Source organism: Xyrauchen texanus, chromosome 1 (genome assembly GCF_025860055.1).
Source record: "Xyrauchen texanus isolate HMW12.3.18 chromosome 1, RBS_HiC_50CHRs, whole genome shotgun sequence".
Taxonomy (NCBI): Eukaryota; Metazoa; Chordata; class Actinopteri; order Cypriniformes; family Catostomidae; genus Xyrauchen; species Xyrauchen texanus.
This window is the reverse complement of record NC_068276.1, coordinates 43,163,251-43,179,177: the sequence shown is the minus strand read 5'-3', so window position 1 is coordinate 43,179,177 and position 15,927 is coordinate 43,163,251. Positions and strand designations below refer to the sequence as shown.

Genomic DNA, 15,927 nt, shown 5'->3' with positions numbered 1-15,927 from the left:
ATTGCATAAGTAAACTTACTTATTTGGCTCAAGTAAATGTAACTTCATTTTAAGTAACATTAACCAGATACAAGTAAACGTAACTCACATAACTTTTTTTTAACTAGTGAACTTAATATTTAGATAACATGATTATTAATTCATCTCATAAGCTTCGAAGTGGAAAGAAATGAATTATATGAGCAAATTTTTGCATGGCACAGGAACTATTTTTTCTTTCAGCTCATCTTGAGATATGCTAAAATACAGATATGCTAAAATACACCAGCAGACAGTGCTCACCCTTTGAGTCATAGTGCTCGTTCAAAAAGGGATCAGTGCTTTCCTGACGTAACAACAGATAAACAGCATCTGGAGTTATTGACAAGCCTAAAGATGACATGTATTATAATGGGCTTGTGTGACCATTTTTACAGGGTTATTTAAATTCAGAGGTGTTAAAACATTGATAATGATCTTTAATCCTCGTTAATAAATGATACCTTAAGAAAACTACCCATGGATTTACTGTAGTAATATTGTAGTAACCATGACTAGTAACCACAACTTTAGTAATCATGTTTTTCTTTTATGTTTTGGAAGTAACCAAAGGTTTTGCTACAATTAAACATGGTTTTGTTACAGCATTATTGTAGTATCCATATTGTAACTTGGTTTTAGTAATAGTAACCATAAGTAATTTTTGCTAACATGCTAGTAATTTTTAAAAGGTAAGCAATGCAGCCTAATCATTTTCTGCTTAGGCCTATACATATATAACAAATGTAATAATTTAGGTTATTAATTTTAACTAAAGAATTCAAAAAAATTTAATTTATTAGAGGTATCGGTACTGGTATCGATATTGGCGATAATTTCCTAAAAGTACTTGTATCGGATCGAAAAGAAAATAAGAAAACAACAACAATAGTCATAAGAATATACATTTTTAAATAAAAAAAAATATATTATTTTTCTACATAAGTTCCCTTGATTTGACCAAACATAAATAATTTATTCAAGCGCAAAGGCTTATTGGTATTCCACAGTAGCAATTTTGTACTTCATAATTTTGAGTTTGTAGTACTTAAAGAATGAAAACATTTGAGCAATGATTCCAAAATGTGACATTTCAAGTACTGTTTAATTAGGACCACTTTAATGTTTTTATTAATGACAACTTTGGAATTTAGAGAGTAACTGAAACTTAATTAAAACAAGTAAGAATAATAAAAACTTAAGCTTAAATTGAGTACTAACTAATTGAACTATTATTTCACAATTTGAGGTTACTATTAGTATTTACAGTGTAATTACACATAAAAGTAGGGCACTAAAAACACTACAACAAACACTAATAGCATTCAAAAATTGCTTCATGAGGCAATATCTAAACCAACTTGTTTTATTTAAGTCAATTTGTATTTCATCTGACTAAATCGTCATGATAAAAAACGCTACAATTTTTATGGGTTGGATCAGGTTGAAATACTGTAGCTGTTTGAAATAACAATTGCAGAATCCCACTTTGTTCATTATGGAAAAAGGCTCCACTCTAAACTGTTTCCATAAAGTTGGAAAAGCACAGCTTTCCAGATTGGTATGTAACAATAAGATTTGTCCTTGCATAAATTATTGAAATGGCCAAACTCGGTAATTAGAAGGGAGTGTCCGCATACTTCTGGCCTTATTGTGTTTGTCTTAAAGGAATATTCCATGTTCAATGCAAAAGTTCATTCAATCGACAGTATTTGTGACTATGTTGATTTAAATAAATGTGTTTGTATATAAGACACATTGCTCCTTTAAAAAAGCAACAATCGAGGTTACAGTGAGCCAAATACTGTACAATGGTGAATGAGCCAAATACTGTACAATGGTGAATGGGGCCAATTTTTGGAGGTTTTAAAGGGTGAAATTTGAAGCATTACATATGTTTCTGTGTATTTTTTTTTTTTTAGCTGTTAATTTGTTTAAATCAATGTTTTTATGAGTTTGTAGCTTTATGTCATCATAACCTTACACAGAAAAGGTTAGTAAGTGGTTATATCACATTTAAATGATGTTAACACACACATTTTTTAATGTCTTGTGGCTATACTTTGGAAAAAGCAATTATTTTGGTGTTAACGGATTGGTGCCTTTCAGAGTCTCACTGTAACCCAGATTTTCGCTTAAAAAAAAGAAAAGAGGAAAAAACAGTCGAAGTTATATTTTGTGTTAACCAACATCATGCCACAAATGCTGTCAACTAAGCATAACTTGTATTGAACACGGTGGTTCTCAAAGTGTGGGGCGTGCTCTGTAAGGGGAGGTGTGGAAGACTGGTTCTTGTTTCAAAGAGGGGCAAGAACCAATTAATTTAGAACCCCTTTAAGTGCTGTTTATGTGTTTCTTTTTTCATGGTTGCACCAAACATCTACTATAAAAAACAAAACTGAAAAAACCTAGAAGTATTTTATAATAATATAGTTTATTCTTGTCTTGATTACAATGTACACACATTTCACATTTTGTACATTATGTTTTTACACCAGATAAGCCATAAAACATATTCTATACAATTATATTACAGTATACATTCAAAAACGCATGATAATACAACACAAAATAAGAGTGCAAAATACAAGATGTAGAAGTGACTATAGTGCAAAATACTCAATACCTGCTGGCAATCTACTCTGTGCACCAGATGTTTTGGTGCAACACGTGCTTTATTCCAGCAATGTTCATCATTATAGTGAGTTCTCACTTCTGTCTAGTTGCAAAGTCTACTGACGGGAGGTTTTATGTGCTCGGGATTTAGATAACAATAAGGGGAGTTATTATCCAGGTGGTTGCTGAACCACTTGGTGGGCACCTGGTATTCAATCTGCTCCTCGAGCTCTTCTTCGCTGGAAGTTTCAAATTCGGGTTGTGACGGTGAGTCCTCCAATGAGGAGTTCTTCCAATTCTTTCCCTTGGATGTTTTCTTTCCCTGCTCTAGTCCATCTTGCATGTTGTTCATACAATGCCAGCAAACTCGCACTGGTCTGGAGGAGATGTTGTGTAACATGGCCCGATTCTTGGAGCAATCGTTGCATACTATAAAGCCGCACATCCGGCAGTGGTGCCTCCGATTGGTAACGTTGAAGCGTTCAGAACAACGCGATACAGATGGCTGAAGCCATATCAGGGATCCAGGTAGCAGCAAAGTTCCTAACAGCGGTGCTGACGATGGGGAGGCCCTTACTTTGCAAGAGCAGGGCCCTATGCTGCTCAATGTACCCCATCCATGCACGCTTCTCCTCAGCTGAGGCAGCCACCACATAGAAGGACTTCCGTGGTGTGCGGATAAGCCATTGGTTAGCCAATGCCAATCCATCTTCAAGATCTTCCTGGTGCACCTCTTCCAAAGGGATGATCTGCTGGTTACTGTTCCAATGACCAGGCACCATGATACTGCCATAGACTAAGATGTCATTGAAGAGGAAAAACATTTTGGGCTTGGGTCCACGCCTGCACAACTTCAGCAAGCGACCCTCTCCCACCAGAACACGTCCAGGTATCAGAAGTGTCTTTCCAGTGCGGCGGAAAGAGCTCTGCACTGCGTGGATTCGTACACGGTTCTGATCCGAAAATGCTATATCCTCCATTATCTGTTAAACAAGTAAAAACAACAAGGTCAAATGAATTTCAGGGGACTGGTAACTGCTGGATATATATATATCTGTCAAGTTGGTTTAGTAAGTGTCGAGACATTAAATAATTATAAAATGAAAAGCATTTGGCTAAATACCTGATAGTTGAGAAAAATGCGTGCAATTATCACTGGGTAAATCGACTCTGAATGTTCAGTTTCGTCCTTTTAGTTGCAATAATAAAGAAAAATTGTGTGATTCCTCCTGCAAATGTCAATCTGATTCCTTGGCCAAACAGTGTTCAGCAGTGTTTCCAAATCTCTCAGTTCACTGATCAGAAAAACTATTGAGACAACCCTTTTATACTGTTTTCATAAACTTGTTTTTCCTGTCTCTGACGTGGGAAATTCCTGATTTGCTCAGAAGTGCCAAAGCTCTAGGAAAATATGTTGTTCTTTTACAATTATAGACTTCCTTGTTCTTGACAGGCACATAACCCAGATACATACTAAAGTCAATCAAACACAGAATAAAATATTTTAAACTAATGTTATATCTGATTCAAGTCAGTTGCACAGCTGATTCCTGAGCAGGTAACATAAGGTGTCATAACATTGAGTATACTGTAACACTTGTTTATCAAATGATAAACGGCATACCTATCAAATACAGTGATGAGTTTTATTGTTATTATAGATGTTGTTTTTGTTATAACATTTCACATCAGTCTGTCATTCTTCTCTGAATTTAGTTCAGACTTGACAAGACAAGATTTTGCTGAAGAAATCTAGTCAAATAGTGCATACATCTTGTAAACATTCAAAATCTTTTGGAGCCATAGCACAGTGCAAAAACCAACAGAAGACGTTTACCCCTGTAGATATCTTCCTCATATATCTTTTAATTGTTACAGGAAAATCATACATTCCTGAGTTGTTTACACATAAAAGTTAGCTTGAGTATGGGGAATTTTGAGTTGCTGGATAATTTTGAAATGAATGTAAAAACCACAGACAATATGAGATACATAACAGGCCAAGACAGACATTGTATTGAAAAAATATGGAAAACTCTTCCTCTGTGATTGCAATTAGATGCTGTGGATGAATATGTAAATTGTCTGTACATTTAGCTATTACAGTACAGCACACTGGAAAATCTAATTAGTTGACCTTAGATTTTTCAAGGCAATCAGTTTGCATGCATTGCATAAGTAAACTTACTTATTTGGCTCAAGTAAATGTAACTTCATTTTAAGTAACATTAACCAGATACAAGTAAACGTAACTCACATAACTTTTTTTTTAACTAGTGAACTTAATATTTAGATAACATGATTATTAATTCATCTCATAAGCTTCGAAGTGGAAAGAAATGAATTATATGAGCAAATTTTTGCATGGCACAGGAACTATTTTTTCTTTCGCTCATCTTGAGATATGCTAAAATACAGATATGCTAAAATACACCAGCAGACAGTGCTCACCCTTTGAGTCATAGTGCTCGTTCAAAAAGGGATCAGTGCTTTCCTGACGTAACAACAGATAAACAGCATCTGGAGTTATTGACAAGCCTAAAGATGACATGTATTATAATGGGCTTGTGTGACCATTTTTACAGGGTTATTTAAATTCAGAGGTGTTAAAACATTGATAATGATCTTTAATCCTCGTTAATAAATGATACCTTAAGAAAACTACCCATGGATTTACTGTAGTAATATTGTAGTAACCATGACTAGTAACCACAACTTTAGTAATCATGTTTTTCTTTTATGTTTTGGAAGTAACCAAAGGTTTTGCTACAATTAAACATGGTTTTGTTACAGCATTATTGTAGTATCCATATTGTAACTTGGTTTTAGTAATAGTAACCATAAGTAATTTTTGCTAACATGCTAGTAATTTTTAAAAGGTAAGCAATGCAGCCTAATCATTTTCTGCTTAGGCCTATACATATATAACAAATGTAATAATTTAGGTTATTAATTTTAACTAAAGAATTCATAAAAATGTAATTTATTAGAGGTATCGGTACTGGTATCGATATTGGCGATAATTTCCTAAAAGTACTTGTATCGGATCGAAAAGAAAATAAGAAAACAACAACAATAGTCATAAGAATATACATTTTTAAATAAAAAAAAAATATTATTTTTCTACATAAGTTCCCTTGAGTTGACCAAACATAAATAATTTATTCAAGCACAAAGGCTTATTGGTATTCCACAGTAGCAATTTTGTACTTCATAATTTTGAGTTTGTAGTACTTAAAGAATGAAAACATTTGAGCAATGATTCCAAAATGTGACATTTCAAGTACTGTTTAATTAGGACCACTTTAATGTTTTTATTAATGACAACTTTGGAATTTAGAGAGTAACTGAAACTTAATTAAAACAAGTAAGAATAATAAAAACTTAAGCTTAAATTGAGTACTAACTAATTGAACTATTATTTCACAATTTGAGGTTACTATTAGTATTTACAGTGTAATTACACATAAAAGTAGGGCACTAAAAACACTACAACAAACACTAATAGCATTCAAAAATTGCTTCATGAGGCAATATCTAAACCAACTTGTTTTATTTAAGTCAATTTGTATTTCATCTGACTAAATCGTCATGATAAAAAACGCTACAATTTTTATGGGTTGGATCAGGTTGAAATACTGTAGCTGTTTGAAATAACAATTGCAGAATCCCACTTTGTTCATTATGGAAAAAGGCTCCACTCTAAACTGTTTCCATAAAGTTGGAAAAGCACAGCTTTCCAGATTGGTATGTAACAATAAGATTTGTCCTTGCATAAATTATTGAAATGGCCAAACTCGGTAATTAGAAGGGAGTGTCCGCATACTTCTGGCCTTATTGTGTTTGTCTTAAAGGAATATTCCATGTTCAATGCAAAAGTTCATTCAATCGACAGTATTTGTGTCTATGTTGATTTAAATAAATTTGTTTGTATATAAGACTTATTGCTCCTTTAAAAAGCAACAATCGAGGTTACAGTGAGCCAAATACTGTACAATGGTGAATGAGCCAAATACTGTACAATGGTGAATGGGGCCAATTTTTGGAGGTTTTAAAGGGTGAAATTTGAAGCATTACATATGTTTCAGTGTATTTCTTTTTTAGCTGTTAATTTGTTTAAATCAATGTTTTTATGAGTTTGTAGCTTTATGTCATCATAAACTTACACAGAAAAGGTTAGTAAGCGGTTATATCACATTTAAATGATGTTAACACACACATTTTTTAATGTCTTGTGGCTATACTTTGGAAAAAGCAATTATTTTGGTGTTAACGGATTTGTGCCTTTCAGTTGTAAGAGTCTCACTGTAACCCAGATTTTCGCTTAAAAAAAAGAAAAGAGGAAAAAACAGTCGAAGTTATATTTTGTGTTAACCAACATCATGCCACAAATGCTGTCAACTTAGCATAACTTGTATTGAACACGGTGGTTCTCAAAGTGTGGGGCGTGCTCTGTAAGGGGAGGTGTGGAAGACTGGTTCTTGTTTCAAAGAGGGGCAAGAACCAATTAATTTAGAACCCCTTTAAGTGCTGTTTATGTGTTTCTTTTTTCATGGTTGCACCAAACATCTACTATAAAAAACAAAACTGAAAAAAACCTAGAAGTATTTTATAATAATATAGTTTATTCTTGTCTTGATTACAATGTACACACATTTCACATTTTGTACATTATGTTTTTACACCAGATAAGCCATAAAACATATTCTATACAATTATATTACAGTATACATTCAAAAACGCATGATAATACAACACAAAATAAGAGTGCAAAATACAAGATGTAGAAGTGACTATAGTGCAAAATACTCAATACCTGCTGGCAATCTACTCTGTGCACCAGATGTTTTGGTGCAACACGTGCTTTATTCCAGCAATGTTCATCATTATCGTGAGTTCTCACTTCTGTCTAGTTGCAAAGTCTACTGACGGGAGGTTTTATGTGCTCGAGATTTAGATAACAATAAGGGGAGTTATTATCCAGGTGGTTGCTGAACCACTTGGTGGGCACCTGGTATTCAATCTGCTCCTCGAGCTCTTCTTCGCTGGAAGTTTCAAATTCGGGTTGTGACGGTGAGTCCTCCAATGAGGAGTTCTTCCAATTCTTTCCCTTGGATGTTTTCTTTCCCTGCTCTAGTCCATCTTGCATGTTGTTCATACAATGCCAGCAAACTCGCACTGGTCTGGAGGAGATGTTGTGTAACATGGCCCGATTCTTGGAGCAATCGTTGCATACTATAAAGCCGCACATCCGGCAGTGGTGCCTCCGATTGGTAACGTTGAAGCGTTCAGAACAACGCATACAGATGGCTGAAGCCATATCAGGGATCCAGGTAGCAGCAAAGTTCCTAACAGCGGTGCTGACGATGGGGAGGCCCTTACTTTGCAAGAGCAGGGCCCTATGCTGCTCAATGTACCCCATCCATGCACGCTTCTCCTCAGCTGAGGCAGCCACCACATAGAAGGACTTCCGTGGTGTGCGGATAAGCCATTGGTTAGCCAATGCCAATCCATCTTCAAGATCTTCCTGGTGCACCTCTTCCAAAGGGATGATCTGCTGGTTACTGTTCCAATGACCAGGCACCATGATACTGCCATAGACTAAGATGTCATTGAAGAGGAAAAACATTTTGGGCTTGGGTCCACGCCTGCACAACTTCAGCAAGCGACCCTCTCCCACCAGAACACGTCCAGGTATCAGAAGTGTCTTTCCAGTGCGGCGGAAAGAGCTCTGCACTGCGTGGATTCGTACACGGTTCTGATCCGAAAATGCTATATCCTCCATTATCTGTTAAACAAGTAAAAACAACAAGGTCAAATGAATTTCAGGGGACTGGTAACTGCTGGATATATATATCTGTCAAGTTGGTTTAGTAAGTGTCGAGACATTAAATAATTATAAAATGAAAAGCATTTGGCTAAATACCTGATAGTTGAGAAAAATGCGTGCAATTATCACTGGGTAAATCGACTCTGAATGTTCAGTTTCGTCCTTTTAGTTGCAATAATAAAGAAAAATTGTGTGATTCCTCCTGCAAATGTCAATCAGATTCCTTGGCCAAACAGTGTTCAGCAGTGTTTCCAAATCTCTCAGTTCACTGATCAGAAAAACTATTGAGACAACCCTTTTATACTGTTTTCATAAACTTGTTTTTCCTGTCTCTGATGTGGGAAATTCCTGATCTGCTCAGAAGTGCCAAAGCTCTAGGAAAATATGTTGTTCTTTTACAATTATAGACTTCCTTATTCTTGACAGGCACATAACCCAGATACATACTAAAGTCAATCAAACACAGAATAAAATATTTTAAACTAATATTATATCTGATTCAAGTCAGTTGCACAGCTGATTCCTGAGCAGGTAACATAAGGTGTCATAACATTGAGTATACTGTAACACTTGTTTATCAAATGATAAACGGCATACCTATCAAATACAGTGATGAGTTTTATTGTTATTATAGATGTTGTTTTTGTTATAACATTTCACATCAGTCTGTCATTCTTCTCTGAATTTAGTTCAGACTTGACAAGACAAGATTTTGCTGAAGAAATCTAGTCAAATAGTGCATACATCTTGTAAACATTCAAAATCTTTTGGAGCCATAGCACAGTGCAAAAACCAACAGAAGACGTTTACCCTGTAGATATCTTCCTCATATATCTTTTAATTGTTACAGGAAAATCATACATTCCTGAGTTGTTTACACATAAAAGTTAGCTTGAGTATGGGGAATTTTGAGTTGCTGGATAATTTTGAAATGAATGTAAAAACCACAGACAATATGAGATACATAACAGGCCAAGACAGACATTGTATTGAAAAAATATGGAAAACTCTTCCTCTGTGATTGCAATTAGATGCTGTGGATGAATATGTAAATTGTCTGTACATTTAGCTATTACAGTACAGCACACTGGAAAATCTAATTAGTTGACCTTACTTAGATTTTTCAAGGCAATCAGTTTGCATGCATTGCATAAGTAAACTTACTTATTTGGCTCAAGTAAATGTAACTTCATTTTAAGTAACATTAACCAGATACAAGTAAACGTAACTCACATAACTTTTTTTTAACTAGTGAACTTAATATTTAGATAACATGATTATTAATTCATCTCATAAGCTTCGAAGTGGAAAGAAATGAATTATATGAGCAAATTTTTGCATGGCACAGGAACTATTTTTTCTTTCAGCTCATCTTGAGATATGCTAAAATACAGATATGCTAAAATACACCAGCAGACAGTGCTCACCCTTTGAGTCATAGTGCTCGTTCAAAAAGGGATCAGTGCTTTCCTGACGTAACAACAGATAAACAGCATCTGGAGTTATTGACAAGCCTAAAGATGACATGTATTATAATGGGCTTGTGTGACCATTTTTACAGGGTTATTTAAATTCAGAGGTGTTAAAACATTGATAATGATCTTTAATCCTCGTTAATAAATGATACCTTAAGAAAACTACCCATGGACTTACTGTAGTAATATTGTAGTAACCATGACTAGTAACCACAACTTTAGTAATCATGTTTTTCTTTTTATGTTTTGGAAGTAACCAAAGGTTTTGCTACAATTAAACATGGTTTTGTTACAGCATTATTGTAGTATCCATATTGTAACTTGGTTTTAGTAATAGTAACCATAAGTAATTTTTGCTAACATGCTAGTAATTTTTAAAAGGTAAGCAATGCAGCCTAATCATTTTCTGCTTAGGCCTATACATATATAACAAATGTAATAATTTAGGTTATTAAGTTTAACTAAAGAATTCATAAAAATGTAATTTATTAGAGGTATCGGTACTGGTATCGATATTGGCGATAATTTCCTAAAAGTACTTGTATCGGATCGAAAAGAAAATAAGAAAACAACAACAATAGTCATAAGAATATACATTTTTAAATAAAAAAAAATATTATTTTTCTACATAAGTTCCCTTGAGTTGACCAAACATAAATAATTTATTCAAGCACAAAGGCTTATTGGTATTCCACAGTAGCAATTTTGTACTTCATAATTTTGAGTTTGTAGTACTTAAAGAATGAAAACATTTGAGCAATGATTCCAAAATGTGACATTTCAAGTACTGTTTAATTAGGACCACTTTAATGTTTTTATTAATGACAACTTTGGAATTTAGAGAGTAACTGAAACTTAATTAAAACAAGTAAGAATAATAAAAACTTAAGCTTAAATTGAGTACTAACTAATTGAACTATTATTTCACAATTTGAGGTTACTATTAGTATTTACAGTGTAATTACACATAAAAGTAGGGCACTAAAAACACTACAACAAACACTAATAGCATTCAAAAATTGCTTCATGAGGCAATATCTAAACCAACTTGTTTTATTTAAGTCAATTTGTATTTCATCTGACTAAATCGTCATGATAAAAAACGCTACAATTTTTATGGGTTGGATCAGGTTGAAATACTGTAGCTGTTTGAAATAACAATTGCAGAATCCCACTTTGTTCATTATGGAAAAAGGCTCCACTCTAAACTGTTTCCATAAAGTTGGAAAAGCACAGCTTTCCAGATTGGTATGTAACAATAAGATTTGTCCTTGCATAAATTATTGAAATGGCCAAACTCGGTAATTAGAAGGGAGTGTCCGCATACTTCTGGCCTTATTGTGTTTGTCTTAAAGGAATATTCCATGTTCAATGCAAAAGTTCATTCAATCGACAGTATTTGTGACTATGTTGATTTAAATAAATGTGTTTGTATATAAGACACATTGCTCCTTTAAAAAAGCAACAATCGAGGTTACAGTGAGCCAAATACTGTACAATGGTGAATGAGCCAAATACTGTACAATGGTGAATGGGGCCAATTTTTGGAGGTTTTAAAGGGTGAAATTTGAAGCATTACATATGTTTCTGTGTATTTTTTTTTTAGCTGTTAATTTGTTTAAATCAATGTTTTTATGAGTTTGTAGCTTTATGTCATCATAAACTTACACAGAAAAGGTTAGTAAGCGGTTATATCACATTTAAATGATGTTAACACACACATTTTTTAATGTCTTGTGGCTATACTTTGGAAAAAGCAATTATTTTGGTGTTAACGGATTTGTGCCTTTCAGTTGTAAGAGTCTCACTGTAACCCAGATTTTCGCTTAAAAAAAAAAAAAAGAGGAAAAAACAGTCGAAGTTATATTTTGTGTTAACCAACATCATGCCACAAATGCTGTCAACTAAGCATAACTTGTATTGAACACGGTGGTTCTCAAAGCGTGGGGCGTGCTCTGTAAGGGGAGGTGTGGAAGACTGGTTCTTGTTTCAAAGAGGGACAAGAACCAATTAATTTAGAACCCCTTTAAGTGCTGTTTATGTGTTTCTTTTTTCATGGTTGCACCAAACATCTACTATAAAAAACAAAACTGAAAAAAACCTAGAAGTATTTTATAATAATATAGTTTATTCTTGTCTTGATTACAATGTACACACATTTCACATTTTGTACATTATGTTTTTACACCAGATAAGCCATAAAACATATTCTATACAATTATATTACAGTATACATTCAAAAACGCATGATAATACAACACAAAATAAGAGTGCAAAATACAAGATGTAGAAGTGACTATAGTGCAAAATACTCAATACCTGCTGGCAATCTACTCTGTGCACCAGATGTTTTGGTGCAACACGTGCTTTATTCCAGCAATGTTCATCATTATCGTGAGTTCTCACTTCTGTCTAGTTGCAAAGTCTACTGACGGGAGGTTTTATGTGCTCGGGATTTAGATAACAATAAGGGGAGTTATTATCCAGGTGGTTGCTGAACCACTTGGTGGGCACCTGGTATTCAATCTGCTCCTCGAGCTCTTCTTCGCTGGAAGTTTCAAATTCGGGTTGTGATGGTGAGTCCTCCAATGAGGAGTTCTTCCAATTCTTTCCCTTGGATGTTTTCTTTCCCTGCTCTAGTCCATCTTGCATGTTGTTCATACAATGCCAGCAAACTCGCGACTGGTCTGGAGGAGATGTTGTGTAACATGGCCCGATTCTTGGAGCAATCGTTGCATACTATAAAGCCGCACATCCGGCAGTGGTGCCTCCGATTGGTAACGTTGAAGCGTTCAGAACAACGCATACAGATGGCTGAAGCCATATCAGGGATCCAGGTAGCAGCAAAGTTCCTAACAGCGGTGCTGACGATGGGGAGGCCCTTACTTTGCAAGAGCAGGGCCCTATGCTGCTCAATGTACCCCATCCATGCACGCTTCTCCTCAGCTGAGGCAGCCACCACATAGAAGGACTTCCGTGGTGTGCGGATAAGCCATTGGTTAGCCAATGCCAATCCATCTTCAAGATCTTCCTGGTGCACCTCTTCCAAAGGGATGATCTGCTGGTTACTGTTCCAATGACCAGGCACCATGATACTGCCATAGACTAAGATGTCATTGAAGAGGAAAAACATTTTGGGCTTGGGTCCACGCCTGCACAACTTCAGCAAGCGACCCTCTCCCACCAGAACACGTCCAGGTATCAGAAGTGTCTTTCCAGTGCGGCGGAAAGAGCTCTGCACTGCGTGGATTCGTACTACGGTTCTGATCCGAAAATGCTATATCCTCCATTATCTGTTAAACAAGTAAAAACAACAAGGTCAAATGAATTTCAGGGGACTGGTAACTGCTGGATATATATATCTGTCAAGTTGGTTTAGTAAGTGTCGAGACATTAAATAATTATAAAATGAAAAGCATTTGGCTAAATACCTGATAGTTGAGAAAAATGCGTGCAATTATCACTGGGTAAATCGACTCTGAATGTTCAGTTTTGTCCTTTTAGTTGCAATAATAAAGAAAAATTGTGTGATTCCTCCTGCAAATGTCAATCGGATTCCTTGGCCAAACAGTGTTCAGCAGTGTTTCCAAATCTCTCAGTTCACTGATCAGAAAAACTATTGAGACAACCCTTTTATACTGTTTTCATAAACTTGTTTTTCCTGTCTCTGATGTGGGAAATTCCTGATCTGCTCAGAAGTGCCAAAGCTCTAGGAAAATATGTTGTTCTTTTACAATTATAGACTTCCTTATTCTTGACAGGCACATAACCCAGATACATACTAAAGTCAATCAAACACAGAATAAAATATTTTAAACTAATATTATATCTGATTCAAGTCAGTTGCACAGCTGATTCCTGAGCAGGTAACATAAGGTGTCATAACATTGAGTATACTGTAACACTTGTTTATCAAATGATAAACGGCATACCTATCAAATACAGTGATGAGTTTTATTGTTATTATAGATGTTGTTTTTGTTATAACATTTCACATCAGTCTGTCATTCTTCTCTGAATTTAGTTCAGACTTGACAAGACAAGATTTTGCTGAAGAAATCTAGTCAAATAGTGCATACATCTTGTAAACATTCAAAATCTTTTGGAGCCATAGCACAGTGCAAAAACCAACAGAAGACGTTTACCCCTGTAGATATCTTCCTCATATATCTTTTAATTGTTACAGGAAAATCATACATTCCTGAGTTGTTTACACATAAAAGTTAGCTTGAGTATGGGGAATTTTGAGTTGCTGGATAATTTTGAAATGAATGTAAAAACCACAGACAATATGAGATACATAACAGGCCAAGACAGACATTGTATTGAAAAAATATGGAAAACTCTTCCTCTGTGATTGCAATTAGATGCTGTGGATGAATATGTAAATTGTCTGTACATTTAGCTATTACAGTACAGCACACTGGAAAATCTAATTAGTTGACCTTACTTAGATTTGTCAAGGCAATCAGTTTGCATGCATTGCATAAGTAAACTTACTTATTTGGTTGATTTCTATTAGTATTTACAGTGTAATTACACATAAAAGTAGGGCACTAAAAACACTACAACAAACACTTAACAGCATTCTCTGTGAGGCTTGAATATATTATGAAAAATGCCATATAGATTTAGATGCCATTTTGTTACAAGCTGTGCAGTTTATATTCCACATCCTCCATTCTGCAGTACTGCGACAAGACAATGCACTTTCAGGTGACACTAGTACAAATTATTTAAGCATAAATGCAATGTGCATTTGAGTGATTGTTTTTGCAAGCACATGTGAAAATGAGACAGCTAAAATTATGATTTTTATTAATGTTCAGATTCTTTCCCATTCAATTGTTTTCCTTTATAATCATAAACATATGTAAAGACAAATATCATTTTCAAAGACCTCAATCCTGCACATGATAAAATAATTTAACTTTATAAAGTGTAAACTGTGTAAAGAATTGGCCTGGCATTAACAACCGTAAAGATTATACTTGAAGTTGTGTATAGTGGTCAGAATGTCTGATTTACGAAGTAATAGTGTCAAAACAACAGCAGAACTCTGCCCTTGAAAATGCTGGGAAAAAAGACTGGTGCCAGTAAAGGGTGAAATAACCAGTCAAACAAGTTTTTTTTTTTTTTACAAACAACTTTGCAAAATGTCTGTAAAAAAAAATAAACTGTATTGTCATATGCATTTAATACACAAACAGATTGCCTGAGACTTTAGTTTTGAGCATTAATGCATGCTTTATTGTGGGAATATTCAATGTGATTTATAGAAGTACATATCCTTGTGAGGCAACAATGTTTACACGGTGATCTCTGAAGAGAAGACATAAAAAAGAGAAGATTAAATATAAGGCACCTCTTTTCTCAGAAAATGTCATGCACCAGAATCATGAATGGACTTGACATTATTTGCGAGAGTGGTTTACATGGTTCTTATTTCAGTACTTAATAACCAGTCCATTATTTTGTATTTACTGAAACAGTTGTCAAACTGTACTACAATCTCAGTACTAAATATTAGTTACTCTCTCTCTCTCTGTAAATATATATATATATATATAAAAAAAAAATTTAGTAGACGGGTTTTTAATCATTTAACAGCAAAACCTGTTCTGGCCCTTGCTTGGAAAAAGAGGATTACTGATTATAAGATGGGGCGTTGACAAGTCTCTCAATGGGGAAAAACAGACCAAGTATCACGCTCACATTTCCTTGTTACAAAATAAGAGATTATACAATTTATCTCAATGAAAACCACATCATTTAAACATACTATACCATTTTCCCTTTGTATACTTTAGACAAGTAAGATTTCCAGTTTAGAGTGCTCATTTGAGTATGCTGTAGAAAGTACATTTACATTTATGCATTTGGCAGACACTTTTATCCAGTGCACTTATTACTGGGACAATCCCCCTGGAACAACCTGGAGTTAAGTGTCTCGCACAGGACACAATGGTGGTGGCTGTGGGGATCAAA

At 34.8% G+C, this 15,927-nt stretch overlaps 1 protein-coding gene and 2 pseudogenes across 1 annotated transcript; all 3 read right to left on the bottom strand.

The window, feature by feature from the left end:
• Positions 1-2,456: 2,456 nt before the first annotated feature.
• On the bottom strand, positions 2,457-3,917 carry LOC127650895 (pleckstrin homology domain-containing family F member 2-like; annotated as a pseudogene).
• Positions 3,918-7,265: 3,348 nt separating this feature from the next.
• On the bottom strand, positions 7,266-8,714 carry LOC127650901 (pleckstrin homology domain-containing family F member 2-like). The gene is made up of 2 exons (XM_052136549.1): positions 8,561-8,714; positions 7,266-8,422 (listed from the first exon to the last, which is right to left on the bottom strand). The coding sequence occupies exon 2, from the start codon at positions 8,417-8,419 to the stop codon at positions 7,544-7,546; it is 876 nt and encodes a 291-aa protein (XP_051992509.1). The 5' UTR covers positions 8,420-8,422; positions 8,561-8,714; the 3' UTR covers positions 7,266-7,543.
• A 3,359-nt stretch (positions 8,715-12,073) lies between these two features.
• Positions 12,074-13,525, bottom strand: LOC127650887 (pleckstrin homology domain-containing family F member 2-like; annotated as a pseudogene).
• Between the last annotated feature and the right edge of the window lie 2,402 nt (positions 13,526-15,927).

Bases quoted from the DNA above. Each gene is read 5' to 3' on its own strand.
- LOC127650901 (XM_052136549.1), bottom strand. From the start codon at position 8,419: ATGGAGGATATAGCATTTTCGGATCAGAACCGTGTACGAATCCACGCA.